General features: G+C 34.3%; 2 protein-coding genes across 3 annotated transcripts in view; both read right to left on the minus strand.

Moving 5' to 3' along the window:
• Positions 1-325: 325 nt before the first annotated feature.
• LOC123008565 (TBC1 domain family member 1) overlaps positions 326-15,610 on the minus strand; it is a 28,002-nt gene continuing 12,717 nt past the window's right edge. The window contains exons 1-8 of one of the 2 annotated variants that reach the window (XM_044404424.1): positions 7,037-7,509; positions 4,432-4,554; positions 3,841-4,381; positions 2,852-3,518; positions 2,413-2,804; positions 1,824-2,140; positions 1,521-1,773; positions 326-1,464 (exon numbers count right to left, since the gene is read on the minus strand). In XM_044404424.1, coding sequence (XP_044260359.1) covers positions 419-1,464; positions 1,521-1,773; positions 1,824-2,140; positions 2,413-2,804; positions 2,852-3,518; positions 3,841-4,381; positions 4,432-4,554; positions 7,037-7,120 — 3,423 coding nt within the window. In that variant the 5' untranslated portion in view covers positions 7,121-7,509 and the 3' untranslated portion in view covers positions 326-418. Of the gene's footprint in view, positions 1,465-1,520; positions 1,774-1,823; positions 2,141-2,412; positions 2,805-2,851; positions 3,519-3,840; positions 4,382-4,431; positions 4,555-7,036; positions 7,510-15,610 lie in introns of those variants that run through there. The other variant, XM_044404423.1, reaches the window with a different exon arrangement.
• Positions 12,331-14,804, minus strand: LOC123008569 (fasciclin-1-like). The gene is made up of 2 exons (XM_044404431.1): positions 13,771-14,804; positions 12,331-13,725 (listed from the first exon to the last, which is right to left on the minus strand). Exons 1-2 carry the CDS (start codon positions 14,200-14,202, stop codon positions 12,700-12,702), a joined length of 1,458 nt encoding a protein of 485 aa, XP_044260366.1. The 5' UTR covers positions 14,203-14,804; the 3' UTR covers positions 12,331-12,699.

The following is a 15,610-nucleotide window of genomic DNA, read 5'->3' on the forward strand; positions in this document are numbered from 1 at the left end:
CAAATATTTCTAAAAGACAATTTCATTATAAAAAAACAAGTTCAAATTACGCTTTTAAACATTTTTTCTGGTTAAGTTACTTTCTGTGGGACCACATGGACATAGGGTTGTATGCGCTTTTGACATTTACGTTAAAATGGTTCTGATTTCAAAGACGCTTTCTTGAGTTCACTTATTTGTTATTTAATCGTGCTTTTAGTACTTGTGCATTTTAATAAGTCGTATTTGGTAATAAAGCCTCAAATTTGGGTACCATTGACGCCTGAAAAATCCGAAAATTGTTTGACACATCCAACCCGGGTAAGTCCCCAAACAGAAACTCAAGTTTTCATATAAACAACTACTTTATTCTTAAATACTATTCACAAATCACAATAGCAACATAATACCAGTAATAATAAGTACACGCGTCCTAATATCACTTGCCGATAATATCCGGACTAGAATTCCTCGACATATTTCTAATACTCTTGATATTCTTCAATTCTCGTGTCCCGTGGAAGGTGAAGTTCACATCACAGTTGCTCAAAGGGTGGTGGTCGCCGGGTTTGGGACTCGAGGGGGTCCCAACCCCGCTATCTATGGAGTTACACGGGGAGACTTTCTCGTGATAGGAGTCCAAAGGGAGACTTATAGACTTGTTAAGGTCACACTCCTGCACCTTTATGTCAATTTTAGTGTTGTTGTTGTTAAATTGTTGCAAAATGTGGTTGTGAGAAGACGAGAAAAAATGAGAGGTTTTCTGGGGTGACTTTTCACAGTTTTCGCGAATGAGACTATTTGAACGCAAAATATCCTGGTCGAGAGTGACCGGAAGCATTATTTTTCCAGTAGAGAGTGATTTAACCAAAGCTTTCTCGTTTTCGGACTTTTGGAACATTTTCATTAGGTTATTCTGGGGTTTGAACTCACTTTTCCGTCTTTCGGAATAGGAAATTTGGTTCAAGATCCTTCGAACGTCGTCTGGGATTTCAATTTCGACTTTTTGTTCGATTAGAGTGTTGAGGAAGCCTCCTAAAGTGGCGATTGTGACGTCCAAAGCCCGACTATGCATCTCCAGTTTGTTTAATTGGGCCTGTTGTAAAGTCCTAGTCTTCTCAAGTCTTTGGACGTTGCTCAAGGCGAGTTCCAATTGGGCCATCAAGGCCTTATTTTGCTCAGTCAGTGTCTTATTTTGAGATTCTAACTTGTGTAAAGCCTCGACTTGTGGTTGGACGGACGTCATTTCCTCTTGTAGGACTTGGTACTCGACTTTGTACTCATTCAATTGTTTTGTTATATCAGTCGTGTACACTTGTTTCATGATTTTGTCAAGTGTAGGTTTGTCTATTGTTGGTAGTTTGTTTTTTAAGTAGTTCATAATTTCCTCAAAACTGTCGCAAGCGAGTAGATTGTCTTTGTGGAAGGTTAATAGGGCTATAGCCACTCGGAAAATGACATCAGGGCTTTCCAAAAAAATCAGATCTGGGGGAGGAAAATCCCATTTAGTATTTTTTTCTTGTCAAGTTGGTAAAACTCACCAAAAACACGAGTGACGAACCCTAGAGGGAACTGTGATGCGAAAATTGTCAATAACCAAGGAGCGGCATACAGAGTTGGGGCCACTTCGTAGAAATCAAAGTGGTTGTAGAGATCTGGGAGTTGATCATGGAGTAACCTCGATAGTTGGTACAACTTGACTTGCAACCCCACCATATCTGGCAAATATTGCAGTCTGAGCCCCCTTCTAAACATCAAGTGTCTCAAAAGGAAGAAAGCTTGAGACTCTTCCATCTGCAATAATTTTTTAAATCAATTGTAAAAACAGAATTAAGATTAATTACGTGAAGTAGTAAAACACCGGCGACGAAACTCATGCCTTGGCAATAGCCCATTTCGGAGTCGAGTAACGAGTAGGCTTTGAGTAGGTTAAAAAGGGCCAATTGGCCAGGTCCTAGGGGACTACTGAAGTACGAATGATTCGGGAAGGTTCGTCCCAAGTCAATTAATATCGCGTGTTGATGCGAGGTCAATTGTTTGAGGAGTTGTTCGTAGGGAACGTTGTAATTGGGGAAGTTGGAGGTGTCGATGGGGGCTGTATGCATGCAGTATTGTTCGGCGAGAAATTGCCACACTTCGCCGCGTTTGCCGCGAGGGACCCCTTCAAAAGACAGAAGTTGGTTAGGTTGGCTCTAAAACCTAGACTAGGTTTAAATCGTTAAAAGTTTCAACATTGCCCAGGTAGAGTCTAGGCTATATTAAGAAAACCCTGGACAAAGTAAAATCAACTAAGTATGAAGTTTTTGGTAGAAGTTAGCCCAGGTTGGTATAATTTACAAGAAATTTAAGCAAAAGTTTGGGTTGAATCTAGGTCTTAGACGAAGGCAATTAATTGTACTCAGATTAAACCTAAGCCTAGGTTTGCCCACTCACCCTGTCTTATAGCTTGAAGGAGCATCTGATTATCACACTTCATCCTTGTTTCTTTATTTGTTAGCATCTCCCAAACCTCCATAACCTCCCTCTGTGTAGGCTTCATCTCGTCGTACTCCAATTTGATCCTCTTCACGGCCGATTCCTCTTGTTCTGCCTTCAATCTCGCATTTTCCTTCTCCATCCTCACTAGAAGTATCGCCTGACAGATGGATTTCCTCCATAACTCTCTCAATTCCTCCTTGGTCTTCTTCTTCATCTCCACGGGTTTATCATTCTTGTTGGGAGTAATGACCCTTTTGAAGATGGCTTGTCGCCAAGACCCTGAATCGAGTTTAGGGGAGCCATCTTCGGAAGTGACCGATTTGGGACTACTACCAACTTTTAAAAATCTGAAACGAAAAAAATTACTAATTTACTAAAATTTTGGGCAACCTACATGTCCATCATGGGCGATTTCGGGGTCCTGTCAGGAGTGGTAACACAGCGATCTGGAGATACCGAACTTTTGGTTTCTTGCACTGTTAAATGGCTCTCTTTGAGGTCATTTTGCGAGCCGATGGTACTCGATCTTGACCTCATCCCTTCCGAATCCCCTTCGCTGACCTCAATAGTGGGCGAATGAGGTGAATTTTCCCGATTCAGGGCCGCAATCGGCAAATTCATCTCTCTTAAACTCGCCCCAAAATCATCTTTTGACGCTTTTCTTTTCAACATTTCGAATGAATTCGTCAACGAACGTTTCGCTTTCATGAAAATTGTTCCTCCTCCTAAGTACTGGTTTAAAAATTCGGACCGATTTTCGGCCGAATCGTGCACATGCCGGCCCTGTTTCATCTCACAATGGGCCCTTAGTAACATCATGAGGAATTCGTTCTGTTCGCGTACCGAGTCCGTCTCTGCTCCTTTAAATTTTGCCAAAATTGTGTTCTGTTCTTCTAAATCGAGTTCTTCGAGACGTCGCAAAATGGCTGCTTGGGTCTTCCGGTCGGACATTCGCTCGACTTCTGTGCAAAGTTTATGGAACCAGACCATTGGGCAATGGTCGCAGGAGGTGATGGCGGGACGAGGGCGCGATTCCGAGCTGGCGAAGGCCTGGGTTATGGCTAAAAAATAAAAAATACAGTCAAAAAGCCAAAATCAGGGTTAATTTAGCCCAGGTTGGACCATAGGTTAGCCCCAACCTGGGCTAAATTGCCTAGCCTCCATCTTGTAATGTTTTAGGTTGAAAAAGAAACCTGGACAAAATAATTCAAGTGTAAATTTGTTTAGGTTTTGGCTAGGTTGGTTCTAGCATCTAGATTACGTCAGGTTTAAATTTAGTAATGGAATTTTTACATCAGTGATTGTGTTTATTTTCAAAACATTTATGTCTAGGTTGTGACTAAAACCTAGACATTTTTGGAAAAAATAGTAATTTTTGCTCACCGGAAACGGCGTCTGTGGCAATGGAAGACGATTCGCACTTGAAAATGTATCCTACGAAAGTCAGTCCGTTTTTCCCTTCGCGACAGACAAAACCGAAATGTTCCATTTTCTGCACTCCTTGGACACAAGTAGTGATATCTTTATGTTGCTTGTGCAATAAAATGACTTTCCGATCAGGACTGATGAGCCTTAAATCGGTCCTGTCGACTTGTAAAACCATGGTACGGTTATGGTCGTCCATATCGACACTCTTGGAATCATCTTCTTTGTCTTCATCTTTATCTTCAACAGTCTTCACTGTAAGTCCACTCATGGAAGATTGTGATCTTTGTAAAATTGGATGACCGAAACTTTCGACCGAACTATTTGAGCTAGTGGATCCTCTTCTGATGTTATCTTCACTCCTCAATCTTCCGATATTTCCCAACATTTTCGCTTTGATTTTTTCCATTTCATGTGTTTTGAATTTCTCCAAAGCATCGTCAATAAACGTATCGGGGACTTTCTTTTGCCAAACTTTTATCTTTCCAATGTATAAAACCTAAAATCTGAGTTGAAAATTTTCGAATTTTTGTATAATATGGTTGCTACCTCGAAGAAATTACTAGAACTAGGCGATATGTCCACACATAATGATGTCAAATTAGCAGCACTGCTCACAGAACGTGTCGGTGCCTGGTTCTGGTCCTTCATTTGTTTATACAATTCTGAAACCTAAACAGTAAGGTCAAGGTTGGGCGAAAAAAATCGTCAAAGTGAATAATTAGTGATAAAAAATTGTGGTCATATTGGTGGTTTCAAGACCAAATATTTCTTTTTTTTTTCGTATCTTTTGCATTTCCTGTATTTTGTTGTTAGGCTCTTGCACGTGTAACTTTTTTTCTATTAATTTGCGTAATAAATTATCATGTTGGTGAACTTGGCAAGGTTTGGTATAATAATAAATTAGCATTTTCTAAACTGGTTATCACAGTTGTTGGAAAAAATTGCAGCACGGTGCTTGTTTCTAATAAATAAATACAGTACTCACTTTGGAGACACTTTGTATGCGTAAAAATTAGTAATTAATTCATACTTGGTATCAAGTTCAGCGATAACAATGTTGGGAATACCTCAACACTGATAATATTGTTGTAAATCACCAGCTGTACAAACACATGAGCATAAAATAAATATTTTGAGAAACACACTTTTATTTTATTATTAATTTAAGTTTTCTAAAACTCTAACCGCAATTTTTTTTGTGTTGTTATAAATTCATTCTATGTCTGAACTGCTTAGATTGCACCTAGGTGTGATAAAAATCAAGTTTAAGAAGGTCTTTAAAACCTAGAACTGCTTAAATTGCGTTACCTAGGAATTTGCACAGGTTGTATACTAAGTTAAACTTAGATTTACAMGAAACCTAAATAGATCTAAAGTAGATTGTCATATAGGTCACAGACCAAAAGCAATTTTCATTTATGACAGTTACCCTAGATCAAAACAGATTGTGAAGTTAGCCAGGCTTTGTCTCTTTGTCTAATTTCTAAGAAGGTTTCTCTAAGTTATAGAAATATAGTATCACAATGACACTAATAAATGATACTATATTATGTGTTAGAAAAAACTATAGTTAGGTGGCACTCAGATTTGTTTAAGTTGCATTTAAAATCCAGACAAAGTGAGATTTAGCCAAAGGTTTTGCTGCATTAAAAACAGAATTTCAAGGTTTTAAACTCGCATTAGTTTAAATCATGCCCAGGTTGCTTTTGTCTAGGTTGTCATTTTTGCACTGAATTGTGTTCGAAGGGCCGAATTAGTTGTGCAAATTGTTGGAATTTGATCAAAAAGTGCTTGGAATTATTAAAATTATCCTTGGATTGTTTGGAATTACTGGCGTTATTTGTGAATTACTGGAATTCTTTTTGGAATTATCAGAGATTTCGTTCGAAAATTACGTTGCATTTCTTAGAACTATCGGAATTAATTTGGAATTGCAAGATTTTTTTGGAATTACGAACATTCAGTTGGAATTACAGAAATTAAGTTGGAATTACAAGAATTAATTTGGAATAATAGGAATTAATCTGAAAGCAATCGAATTATGATGGATTATTGACGTTACTGGAATTTCAGTACAATTTTTTGGGATTACTGGACCTATTTGTGAATTACTGGATTTTTTTTAGAATTACTGGAATTCTTATTGAAATTATTGGAATCCTTTTTTGGAATTATCGAAGATAATTTCTTCTCCAAATTAGACATTGAATTTTTTAGGACTACCGGAATTAATTTGGAATTATGATGAATTATTGGAATTTCGGTGTTTTTTTTTTGAAAACGGAATTTGTTACATACATTTTTTTTCAAGTTATCGGCCCCTCGATTTTGCTGTTATACTAGGATAAATTGGGTAAGCTGATGGCATTTTTTACGTTCTGTCAGATAAAACCTAGGCTTTAGAAAATATATTTTAAATTATTTCTTTGTATTCATATTTAATAAAAATATATCCAATTTCACTAGTTTCTCCCTAACAGTTGGAGCACTTTCTCCGCACAAAAACGGTGCAATATGATAAATGAAGTTGCTACTTTGAATAATAATTAAGTAGTGACCTAATTGTCATCTTTATACACATGCAACATAATAAAATACCATCTGTTATCAAAGTAAACTATATTTTCGATAAAAAACTTAACATATGGTTTATAGCGGCGGTTTTTATGCCCGCTTTCAAACACTTTGATCGATTATAGAGCTCGCACCCTTTAGTAAATTGAAAAACGAAGAATAAATAACGAAAAGTGATCAAATATTTTATTCCAATCTTCTCAGAATTCAAGTAAAAAGTCGGTTTAATGGGCGAACGCCCACGAATGGTGCAAACTTTCAGTTTCATTCACCTTTATTAACCTGAATTATGTTCAACACGCGACAACGCCAACGCGACAAATATTTACAGAGTGTTCAATAATTAATAAATCAAAATTGAGCTTTATTTAACAATAAAAACAACAACAAATTGCGCCTTCAAATTTCATTTATCTTCGACAGTCTCTGTTTTTGGTCCAACGATAATCCAAATCCCAATTCCCCGATCACTAATTCCAAACAGTGTTTACTGGCACACTCCGTTTTTAAATATAGCCCGTCCTTCGTCGAAATTTTCTCTCGAAGTGACCTATGAACTCGTTGGTGGAAAACTTACGGTTTTCTTTTCGATGTAGGAGGCATCGCTGTGCGAAGAAATACGCACGTGAGGGTTGTAACCGTAATTCGGTATCGTTATCATGATTTTTCACGAGATGCAAAGCATCACACAAACTCACTCTTGAACTGAAAAATCAAAACTATCGCACGAGGAAGCGACGCTGACGTCGCGACGGCCAAATTTAAAACGCATCACTCGCTCAAAGTGTGATACTCGAGGTGGAAAGGTCGGCGAGAGGAGGCGGCGATCGGTCTAGAGAGAATGCAATCCGAAAAAAAAACATTTTGTGTTGTTAGGTTCCTATTTTTCAATTCTGATAATAAAAATTTTCAATTTTCATTGAAGAAAATTTGTCTATAGGGTGACTCAACTGAGATGTCCAAAACATTTTAAAATCAGTTTTTTTTTTTTGGTACACTTTATTTATTCCATTTTGTTTCTTTTTAACACATTTCCTATTTCGTTAATTCTATAAATAATATCTATACCTACACAAATAGGAAATTTAGGATTAGCGAAATGTTTTAAAACTACATACAGAGGGGCTCCAGAACTCGCGCCCCAGAGAAAAATGCCCTATAAGATAAGAACATGGAAAAAACGTTAATTTTTTTAAATCTATATTCTTTTTCATATTAATGTGCATCAAGCAGGTTGTAGAAGTCTAAATGCATCTTTAATTTAAAGACAGATTCACACAAAAAGTGTCATTATTGTCATTCAGGAGAAATTTAATCACATCAATATTGACAAAAATGTTTAAGTTTGTGTTACCCTTGGATAATTACCTTCTTAATTTTAATTATTTTTTGCTACCTGGGGTACACATTTATTTAAAAAATATAATTTTTTAGGGAAAATTGAAGTTAGGATGGTTTGAATTTTCGCATGGTTGCCACCTTAAAAGGATCCTTTTCAACGACTACTTCGATGCACATTAATATGACAACGAGTATATAAAAATTTCGAAATTGTAACAGTTTTTGTTGTCGTATTTCTGTTGGAAAAATGATTTTCCAAGTTTTTTTGCTACAGACTATTAAAAGAGGAAATAAGAAAGCTGTATCCCAAATTGTAACTCTATTCAATGTTATTTGTGGTTTTTATTTGCAAAATTTTTGTTCCTTTACTAAATAATTGTAAAAAAAACATATAGAAGATCATCAGTATCATTAGGTAAATAGACATAAAAAAAATGTCAAATGTCAAAATTTTTTGAGAGATAGAATTTTTTAAACATTTTTTCCATGTTCCTGGTATCTTACCTTACCTGAAATTTTTCTCTGAGTTTAAATTTTGCACTTTGACTATTTATTCTCTTGAAAAAATAATTTTCCAGGTTTTTTGCTAAAGGCTATTAGAAGAGGATACAAGGAAGCTGTATCCTAAATTGTAACTCTGTTTAATATTATTTGTGGCTTTTATTGGCAAAATTTTTGTACCTTCACTACAAATTTATAAAAAAAAAACATATACCTACAAGATCATCAGTATCATTAAATAGATATAAAAAAATGTCAAATGTCAAAATTTCTTGACATGTTCCCAGTATCTAATCTTACTTGAAATTTTTCTCTGGGGAGCGAGTTCTGACACACCCTGTATAATAATAATGTTTTAACTCCGAAGAATAAATAGGCAAAATGATGCAAAAGTAAAATTCTAACTATAGCTTGACTTAACTTAGACTTAGATGATTAGAAATAATACATAAATAAGTCATTCTGTATCTTCTGCTATAATCTAATTAATTTAATTTAAATTATTAAATTAAATTAAATTTCAATATTTATAGGTTGTTTCTTTTAAAAACTGACGAGACTCATCCTGTATAAAATACAATGTCAATCAAAAATATGTATTAAAGGATCGCACATTGTATTTTTTTTTCATGACAACTAAAAATAACGCTAATGTAAGAATGTGATATCAAAATAAAAACACTATTGCCAGTGATGCCAATCTTTAATTTTTTATGAGCTATGTCAAGGGTACAACTGTTTTAAATATTTGTCTATTTTGTATTTCCTTCATTGTGGATCTATTTTTAAAATTTTACTATTTTATCTCAAAATGTATTTTTTTTCGTTGCCAACGAATAAATTACTTTACAATTTCAAACAGCAATTTAAAACAATGTATTATTCACGTAATTAGTGTCAATTTATGGCAGTTTAAAGAGCATTTAAGTGTGTTGTTTAGTGAAAAAAATGGCCGTAAAAATACAAACCTAGCTTGTAGACATAAAAAAATTCAAGAAAATAAATAAAATATGTCAAAAATTATTCAAACCTCTTTGTTGTTGTTTAATTTCAGTTATTTCCCATCAGCAAGTGTTTATATCTCAAACAAGGTCGAGTTCATAAAAACCTTTGATCTTTGATGCAATGAAAGTTCGAGTAAACGCAAAAAATAACAAACACTCTCAAAACTGGCGACTTTGACCAAATTAATTAAAAAAATGGTCAAAATTTTATTACATGCTCCTTGATCTAGAAATGATTCGAGTCGTGAAATCGAGTCTTGATCTTTCAACAAATTGTTGAGATGTTATCTACGTCACTGATAAACTCTAATGGCATTTTAATGAACCTAATTGTCTCAAATCGTTTGCGTCAAAAATTTATTGATTTGTTTGTGGTGCAACGGACAGGTGAAGACTTGGTTAACACTAAACGATGAATTAGTAGGTTACATAGATGAAGGTCGTTGGTAATAAACAACAAAATTGGTAAATGAAGTGGAATTAAATGACGGAAATTGATCGAAAGGCACAGGAAGGAAGGAGTAAACAATATAGAATTTTGATGTTATTTTTTTCATTTTTCTCAATTTTTTTGCTTTGACAAGTTCAATTGGAATCAATTTTCTACATGTAAGTTGTATATTTTTATTACAGTCTATTAATTAGCAAAAAAACAATTTAGGAGTAATGAAGTGGTTTAATTGAAAATTATTTACAAAAAAATAAAATTTTAATTAACAATGTAAATAATTACTGGGAAAACGTTTACGTCAAACGTCAAGGTAGGGAAACGTCTAAATTGCAATAATCCTACCACAACAATAACATAAATAAAACATAACTTAATAAGCGACTTTGTTTCTATTATTACTGCAGATGCAATAAACATTTTTACATCAGACGTTTTTATTATTGTTTCATGACAAGTTCCGAAATTTTTATGACACGCGTTGAGTATAGGTTGTACTCTGTCGTATCTACTTTTTTAATAAGAGTTGAATTATGTATTAACAATATATGTCTAAGTATAAGTGCACATACGTACATACACGTTTACGTTTGATTTACCCACATGTTAATCAAAACGGCCATTTTTTAATTGTAGGTTTTGACGTCTGTGTACATAAACAGGCTAATTATATTAAAAATAACGAAGCGTAAAGTCTACTCATATCATATTTCATATAAATATTTACATTCAATTAATATGTTTCAAGTACAGGGTGAATCCGATGTATTGAGACAACTCACATGAATCACCCTCTATATACCTAATGAAATTTTTTATCACATACAGGGTGTCCGAAAATTGCTTGCACAAACTTCAAGGGGTAATTCTATACCCCAAAATATGATGAAAAGTTCCTATCAATATGGGTCCAAAAAATTTTCCTTAGAAGTTACATCCCTGTAAAGGTGGGTCTTCAAACGTGCTTTTTTAATTGTTTTTGTTAATATTTTAATTAGAGAAACAAAACCACACACCCGTAGGTTTTTTAGGATGCTGAATCGATTGGCATAAATAAAATTTTTGAATCTTGGTCAGGGGCGTACAAAGTAGGGGGGGCTGCGGCAAAAATCGCTCAATACATTTTTCTCTTAAGAGTTTTTGCAAATTTAATACCATAATAAAATAGAAAAAACATTTTTTCATGAAAAATAGCTTCTTGGTAAAATGTTGTAGAAGGTACCGTTTTAATTGAAACAATGTGATATCGTGAATGTGATGAAAAAAAATATATTTGGCGTTTTCGTGTTTTTTTTTCTAATTGAAGAATTAAATTAATAAAATTAAAAATTTTATATAAATATTAGATAAATAATCATATGATACATCGTTGTAATCAGGAACAAAAAGACTTTTCAAAAATACAGAAATTGAATATGGCGCCCCTAAGAAAATCCAAAGTTGAGTGTTGTAACTCTGATATCAAGAACGCCTTGGAAAATACAATGACAGATTTAGATTCTTTGCAAAAAAGTGTTTAAAGAATGTCTTAGTTTAAAACGTCTAGGTCTTTTAGTTTTCGCTTAAAAAAATAAAAACGAAAATTACAAATTTCCGTTTTTTTTTCAATAACTCAAAAACTAAAAATTACACATTAAATTTACTTTCAGATAATTGTTCAGCATAAAAATGCACAACTTTGCCCTAATTTAACTGACCTCGTATCTCTTATAATAACTGAGATCTCCATGGTGGAGCTCGAAAAACGGACACCCTGTATATCAGGTGAATAAAAAGTATGAAACCAAACGTTTTTTGATTAAACTATTTATTTTTTTGGAAAAACTAATTGATAAAGTAGTATAATGTGATGTTATATCAAAAATAAAATTTTTCGAAATTGCCTTTTGTTTTTTTTTGAATCCTACAATTTTTTTTAATTTTTTAAATGACAACCCACTATAAAACCATTTTTCTCATGAAGGTTATAAATGTTATAATCTACGGATTACAACTATCTACTTTACACTTAATTTTTTCAAAAATTTTTTTTTACATAAATTGCAATTTTGACAAAAAAATCGCATAAAAACAATAAAACAAAATTTCGTTTTCAAAATACGATTACATTTTTTATATTACTTTAATTTATATTACTTAATTATAATTTTCTGGAGGCAAATGATTTAAAAAAACCGCTTGGTTTCATACTTTATAATCATCCTGTAGATTTAATTTTTGAAAACAACAAATTACATACCAGGTGAATAAAAAGTATGGACCTAACGTTTAGTGCTTAAACTATTTATTTTTTGAAAGAACTAATTGATGCGTGATAAAGTACTATAAAAATGTGATGATTTAACAAGAATAAATTTTTTCGAAATTTTCTTTTGTTTTTGAGTTCTACAAAAAATTTTTTTTTTTTAAATAGCAACCCACTATAAAATCATTTTTCTCATAATAGCTATACTCTAAGGATTTCAACTATCTGCTTTATATTTATTTTTTTCAATTTTTTTTTAAATAAATTGCAATTTTGACAAAAAAATCGCATAACTCAAAAACAAAACAAAATTTCGTTCTGAAAATACGATCACATTTTTTTATATTACTTTAATTCGTATTAATTATAATTTTCTAGAGGCAAATGATTAAAAATAAAACCGCATGGTTCCATACTTCATATTCACCCTGTATCTACTTGTCACACATTGTCATAAATTCGAATCACTTCTTAAAAATAATTCGACTCTTTAAATATTGACTCGCCGATTCCAAGGTCATCCAAAACACAAATTCACTCAAACTCCATCCTTTGGCCCTCTTCCAAGGTCCAAAACTCACAATGAATTATCACCGAATCAAAAAAACTTTTCCTAAGAAATATCACCGGGCACTAAATCGGGCGAATATCGAGTCCAACTGCCAAATTTTTGGCGCACGAGTCAATATTTCAAAGGGTAATCACGTGAACGTGTCTTTCAATGTCCTCCAAAAACCGCTTTTGGGCGTTTGGTTCGGTTTTGCTAATTTTGGGGTGGCAAAAACGTCATCTACGATGTGGACAACTCCGTTGGTGCATTTGTAGTCGGGGCGGGAGACTCTAACCCATTTCGTGCCCCATTTTAGGTGGTAGTAATCGTCGAAATAATCGATTTGGAGTTTGAGGGTACCACCTAATGTTTCCAGAATGGTACTACCATTGGTACTTTTGGATAAGGCGACCAATTTGGGCATGGTGTAGCGGACTTCAGCTACGATTAAATGCCGGGTGAGAATGTCGACGAGTTCATTATGTGAGTACCCTGTGTAGTTCCTCCACGCTCTATTTTTGGGGGCGAAATAGGTGTACATCCCTCTTTCCTGTTTCAGGATTTTGTTAATCCTGTTTTTGGAGCCTAAATTGTACGTAAAGTCCAAATTAGGGTCAGAGGTCACTTTGTGGATGACTGGTAAGTAAGGAAAAAATTGGAGTTGGCGGTCAAAAACAGCCAAAGGTTTGGAAATCAAGTGGACAACACCATTGGTCACTGGAATATCACTTTTGATAATTTCGGCGAACACTTCGCCCCTTTTGTGGTCACTATCACCCAAAACTGTGAAGCTTTTGATGTAGTACCGGTCATTTCGTGACGTCATTGATAGTACTATGTAGATATAGTCGCCATTGGAGGCACTTTCAAAAATAAAATTTTTGGCTGTGGGTCTCGTGAAGAGTACCATGTTGGGTATCACGTGTGCTTCAATCACATAACTGTCAATACTTTGTAGACGATAGTCGTCCATTTTGTCATCAACAGGGATGAAAAAAGTGTGACCACCGGGTTTTTGGTACAACTCCGACTTGTCATGGTACTGAACTCTGGTCCAGAAATTAAAACTTTTGAGCGGTCCCAAATCCCATTGGTTGTAGTGTTGTAAGAAATCGAAAGCTGATGGGTTTGCCATGTGTGTCATGGGGTCTAGTACCCGGTCAATCACGTGTAGTACCTATCACACAGTTAGAAACAATCAAGTCGGCAGGGCCAAGCTCACCTGATTCAAATTCTCGTTCCTTTTACATTTTGCCATGTAGTTGGAGCGGTTTTCCAAAATTTTGGCGTTGTTAATGTAGTACCCATCTGGGGTCACACTTACCCATAGCGGTGGATTGTCCCCATGGGCACTTTGGATCGAGTTATTCAACCTTAATTGTTTAAAAGTGTACGGCTGAGTACCCATATGGTACAGTACCACCCCATCGCGAAAAAACCCGTTGAATGTTTGAATTGCGTCATTCGTCGGCACGAAAACAGTGACACCACTGTATAACAAATTCAAAGACGATGCTTTATTGTTTCTTATCATGGTTTTATATCCGGAGAACTCTTCCTCTTGTGTGATTTTATCGTAGATGGTTGCCCATTGTTGGTAGCAATGGACAAAATTCGGGGAAAAAATCAAAAAAATAGCGAGGATTGTACACATGACACACACTTGTTTCGTAATGAAATCTCAGTTTGATTATTTTTGGGGCAAGGTCGTGTTTATCGGTTAGTTTTGAGGAAAAAGATTGTCGGAAGTGAGAGGATTATTTTCGTTTTTTGATTGGAAATGGAGGTTTTGAATGCAGTGGAAAATAGGTCAGCGTCTATTTTTAGAATTTTTTTTAATTATTTTTAGGTGTGACAGTGGCTCGGAATAGCATTAAAAAATCGTGTTTTTTTGGCTTAATTTGAATCAAGTTGACTCTAGGTTTTGTTTGAAGGCTTACCAAGGCTAAAGTGGGTTTTCTTGGGTCTAAAATCTTACACATAAGAAAATAAGGCAAAAAGCTCTTTCTCTGGATTTTTATCTTGAATTTGGCCACGTCCTATGTCTGTCTAGGTTGCATACATCGCATCCGAAACCTAGCCAATTTCAGGTTTGTCTAAAGCGGGTAAGTTTAGAAAGCAACGATGTTTTAGGTTTATAAAGTGGCTATAGTTAAATCATTTTTGGTCAAGTTTGACTACGTTTTTTACAATAATGTATTATCATATTTAACATTACACATAAAAACTTAACTATCATAATTTTTATTTTGGTTATTTCTTCTTAGCTTCCATATACAGGATGTTCCAATGAAAACCAGCCACCCCCAATATCTCAGGAAACAAAAAGACTTTGCAAAAACGCCGAAACAGATCAATTTTGTTTCCGAGGGGGACATTATTTGACGTAATTTTTAAGTATACCCAGTAACCCCATAACCTCTACGCACCCCAACTTTAAAAAATTAAATGGCACTACCCCCACTTATGACACATTAAATGAAAGCTATTTTAATAAGCTTTTCAAAACTTTTTACTAAAATTGAGTCAGACCTTCCATTCATGAGATACAGAGTGTTCTAAGAAACGAACCACCCTAGAAAGAATTTTCAAAAAAAACCCAAAACAGGTTAGTTTTTAGTTTCGTTTTTAAAAGAAACATTTTTTGACGCAATTTTAATCGCACCCCCACTAACCCTTTAACTTCCTCCACCTCAATTCCGTAATCTCAAATGACACCGAGTCACTTAAAATGTTCTTTACACCTCTTTTCTAAAGTTGAACGGCATTATCTATTCATAGGATATCCGCAAAAAGTAATGTTTATAATTAGTAATTACTTTTAATAAAAACTATTAAAATAAATTACAAGAAACTTACTAATATTATATATTATAATTATTATTGGAGCTGTGACAAACTTATTTTTGTTTCTTTATTGGGTGATAATGGAAAAGGGATGTACCTAAAAAATAGCAATAGTTCGTAAGATCCTTTGTACATATTGACTGCTGAAAGATTTTTTTTGCCGATATTTTATGAATGTATAGAAGTCATTTCATTTTGGAAAAAACTTTTAAAAA

This window comes from Tribolium madens, unplaced genomic scaffold, assembly GCF_015345945.1.
Source record: "Tribolium madens isolate multiple individuals breed KSU strain unplaced genomic scaffold, Tmad_KSU_1.1 Scaffold_71;HRSCAF=194;Tcas5.2_LG6, whole genome shotgun sequence".
NCBI lineage: Eukaryota > Metazoa > Arthropoda > Insecta > Coleoptera > Tenebrionidae > Tribolium > Tribolium madens.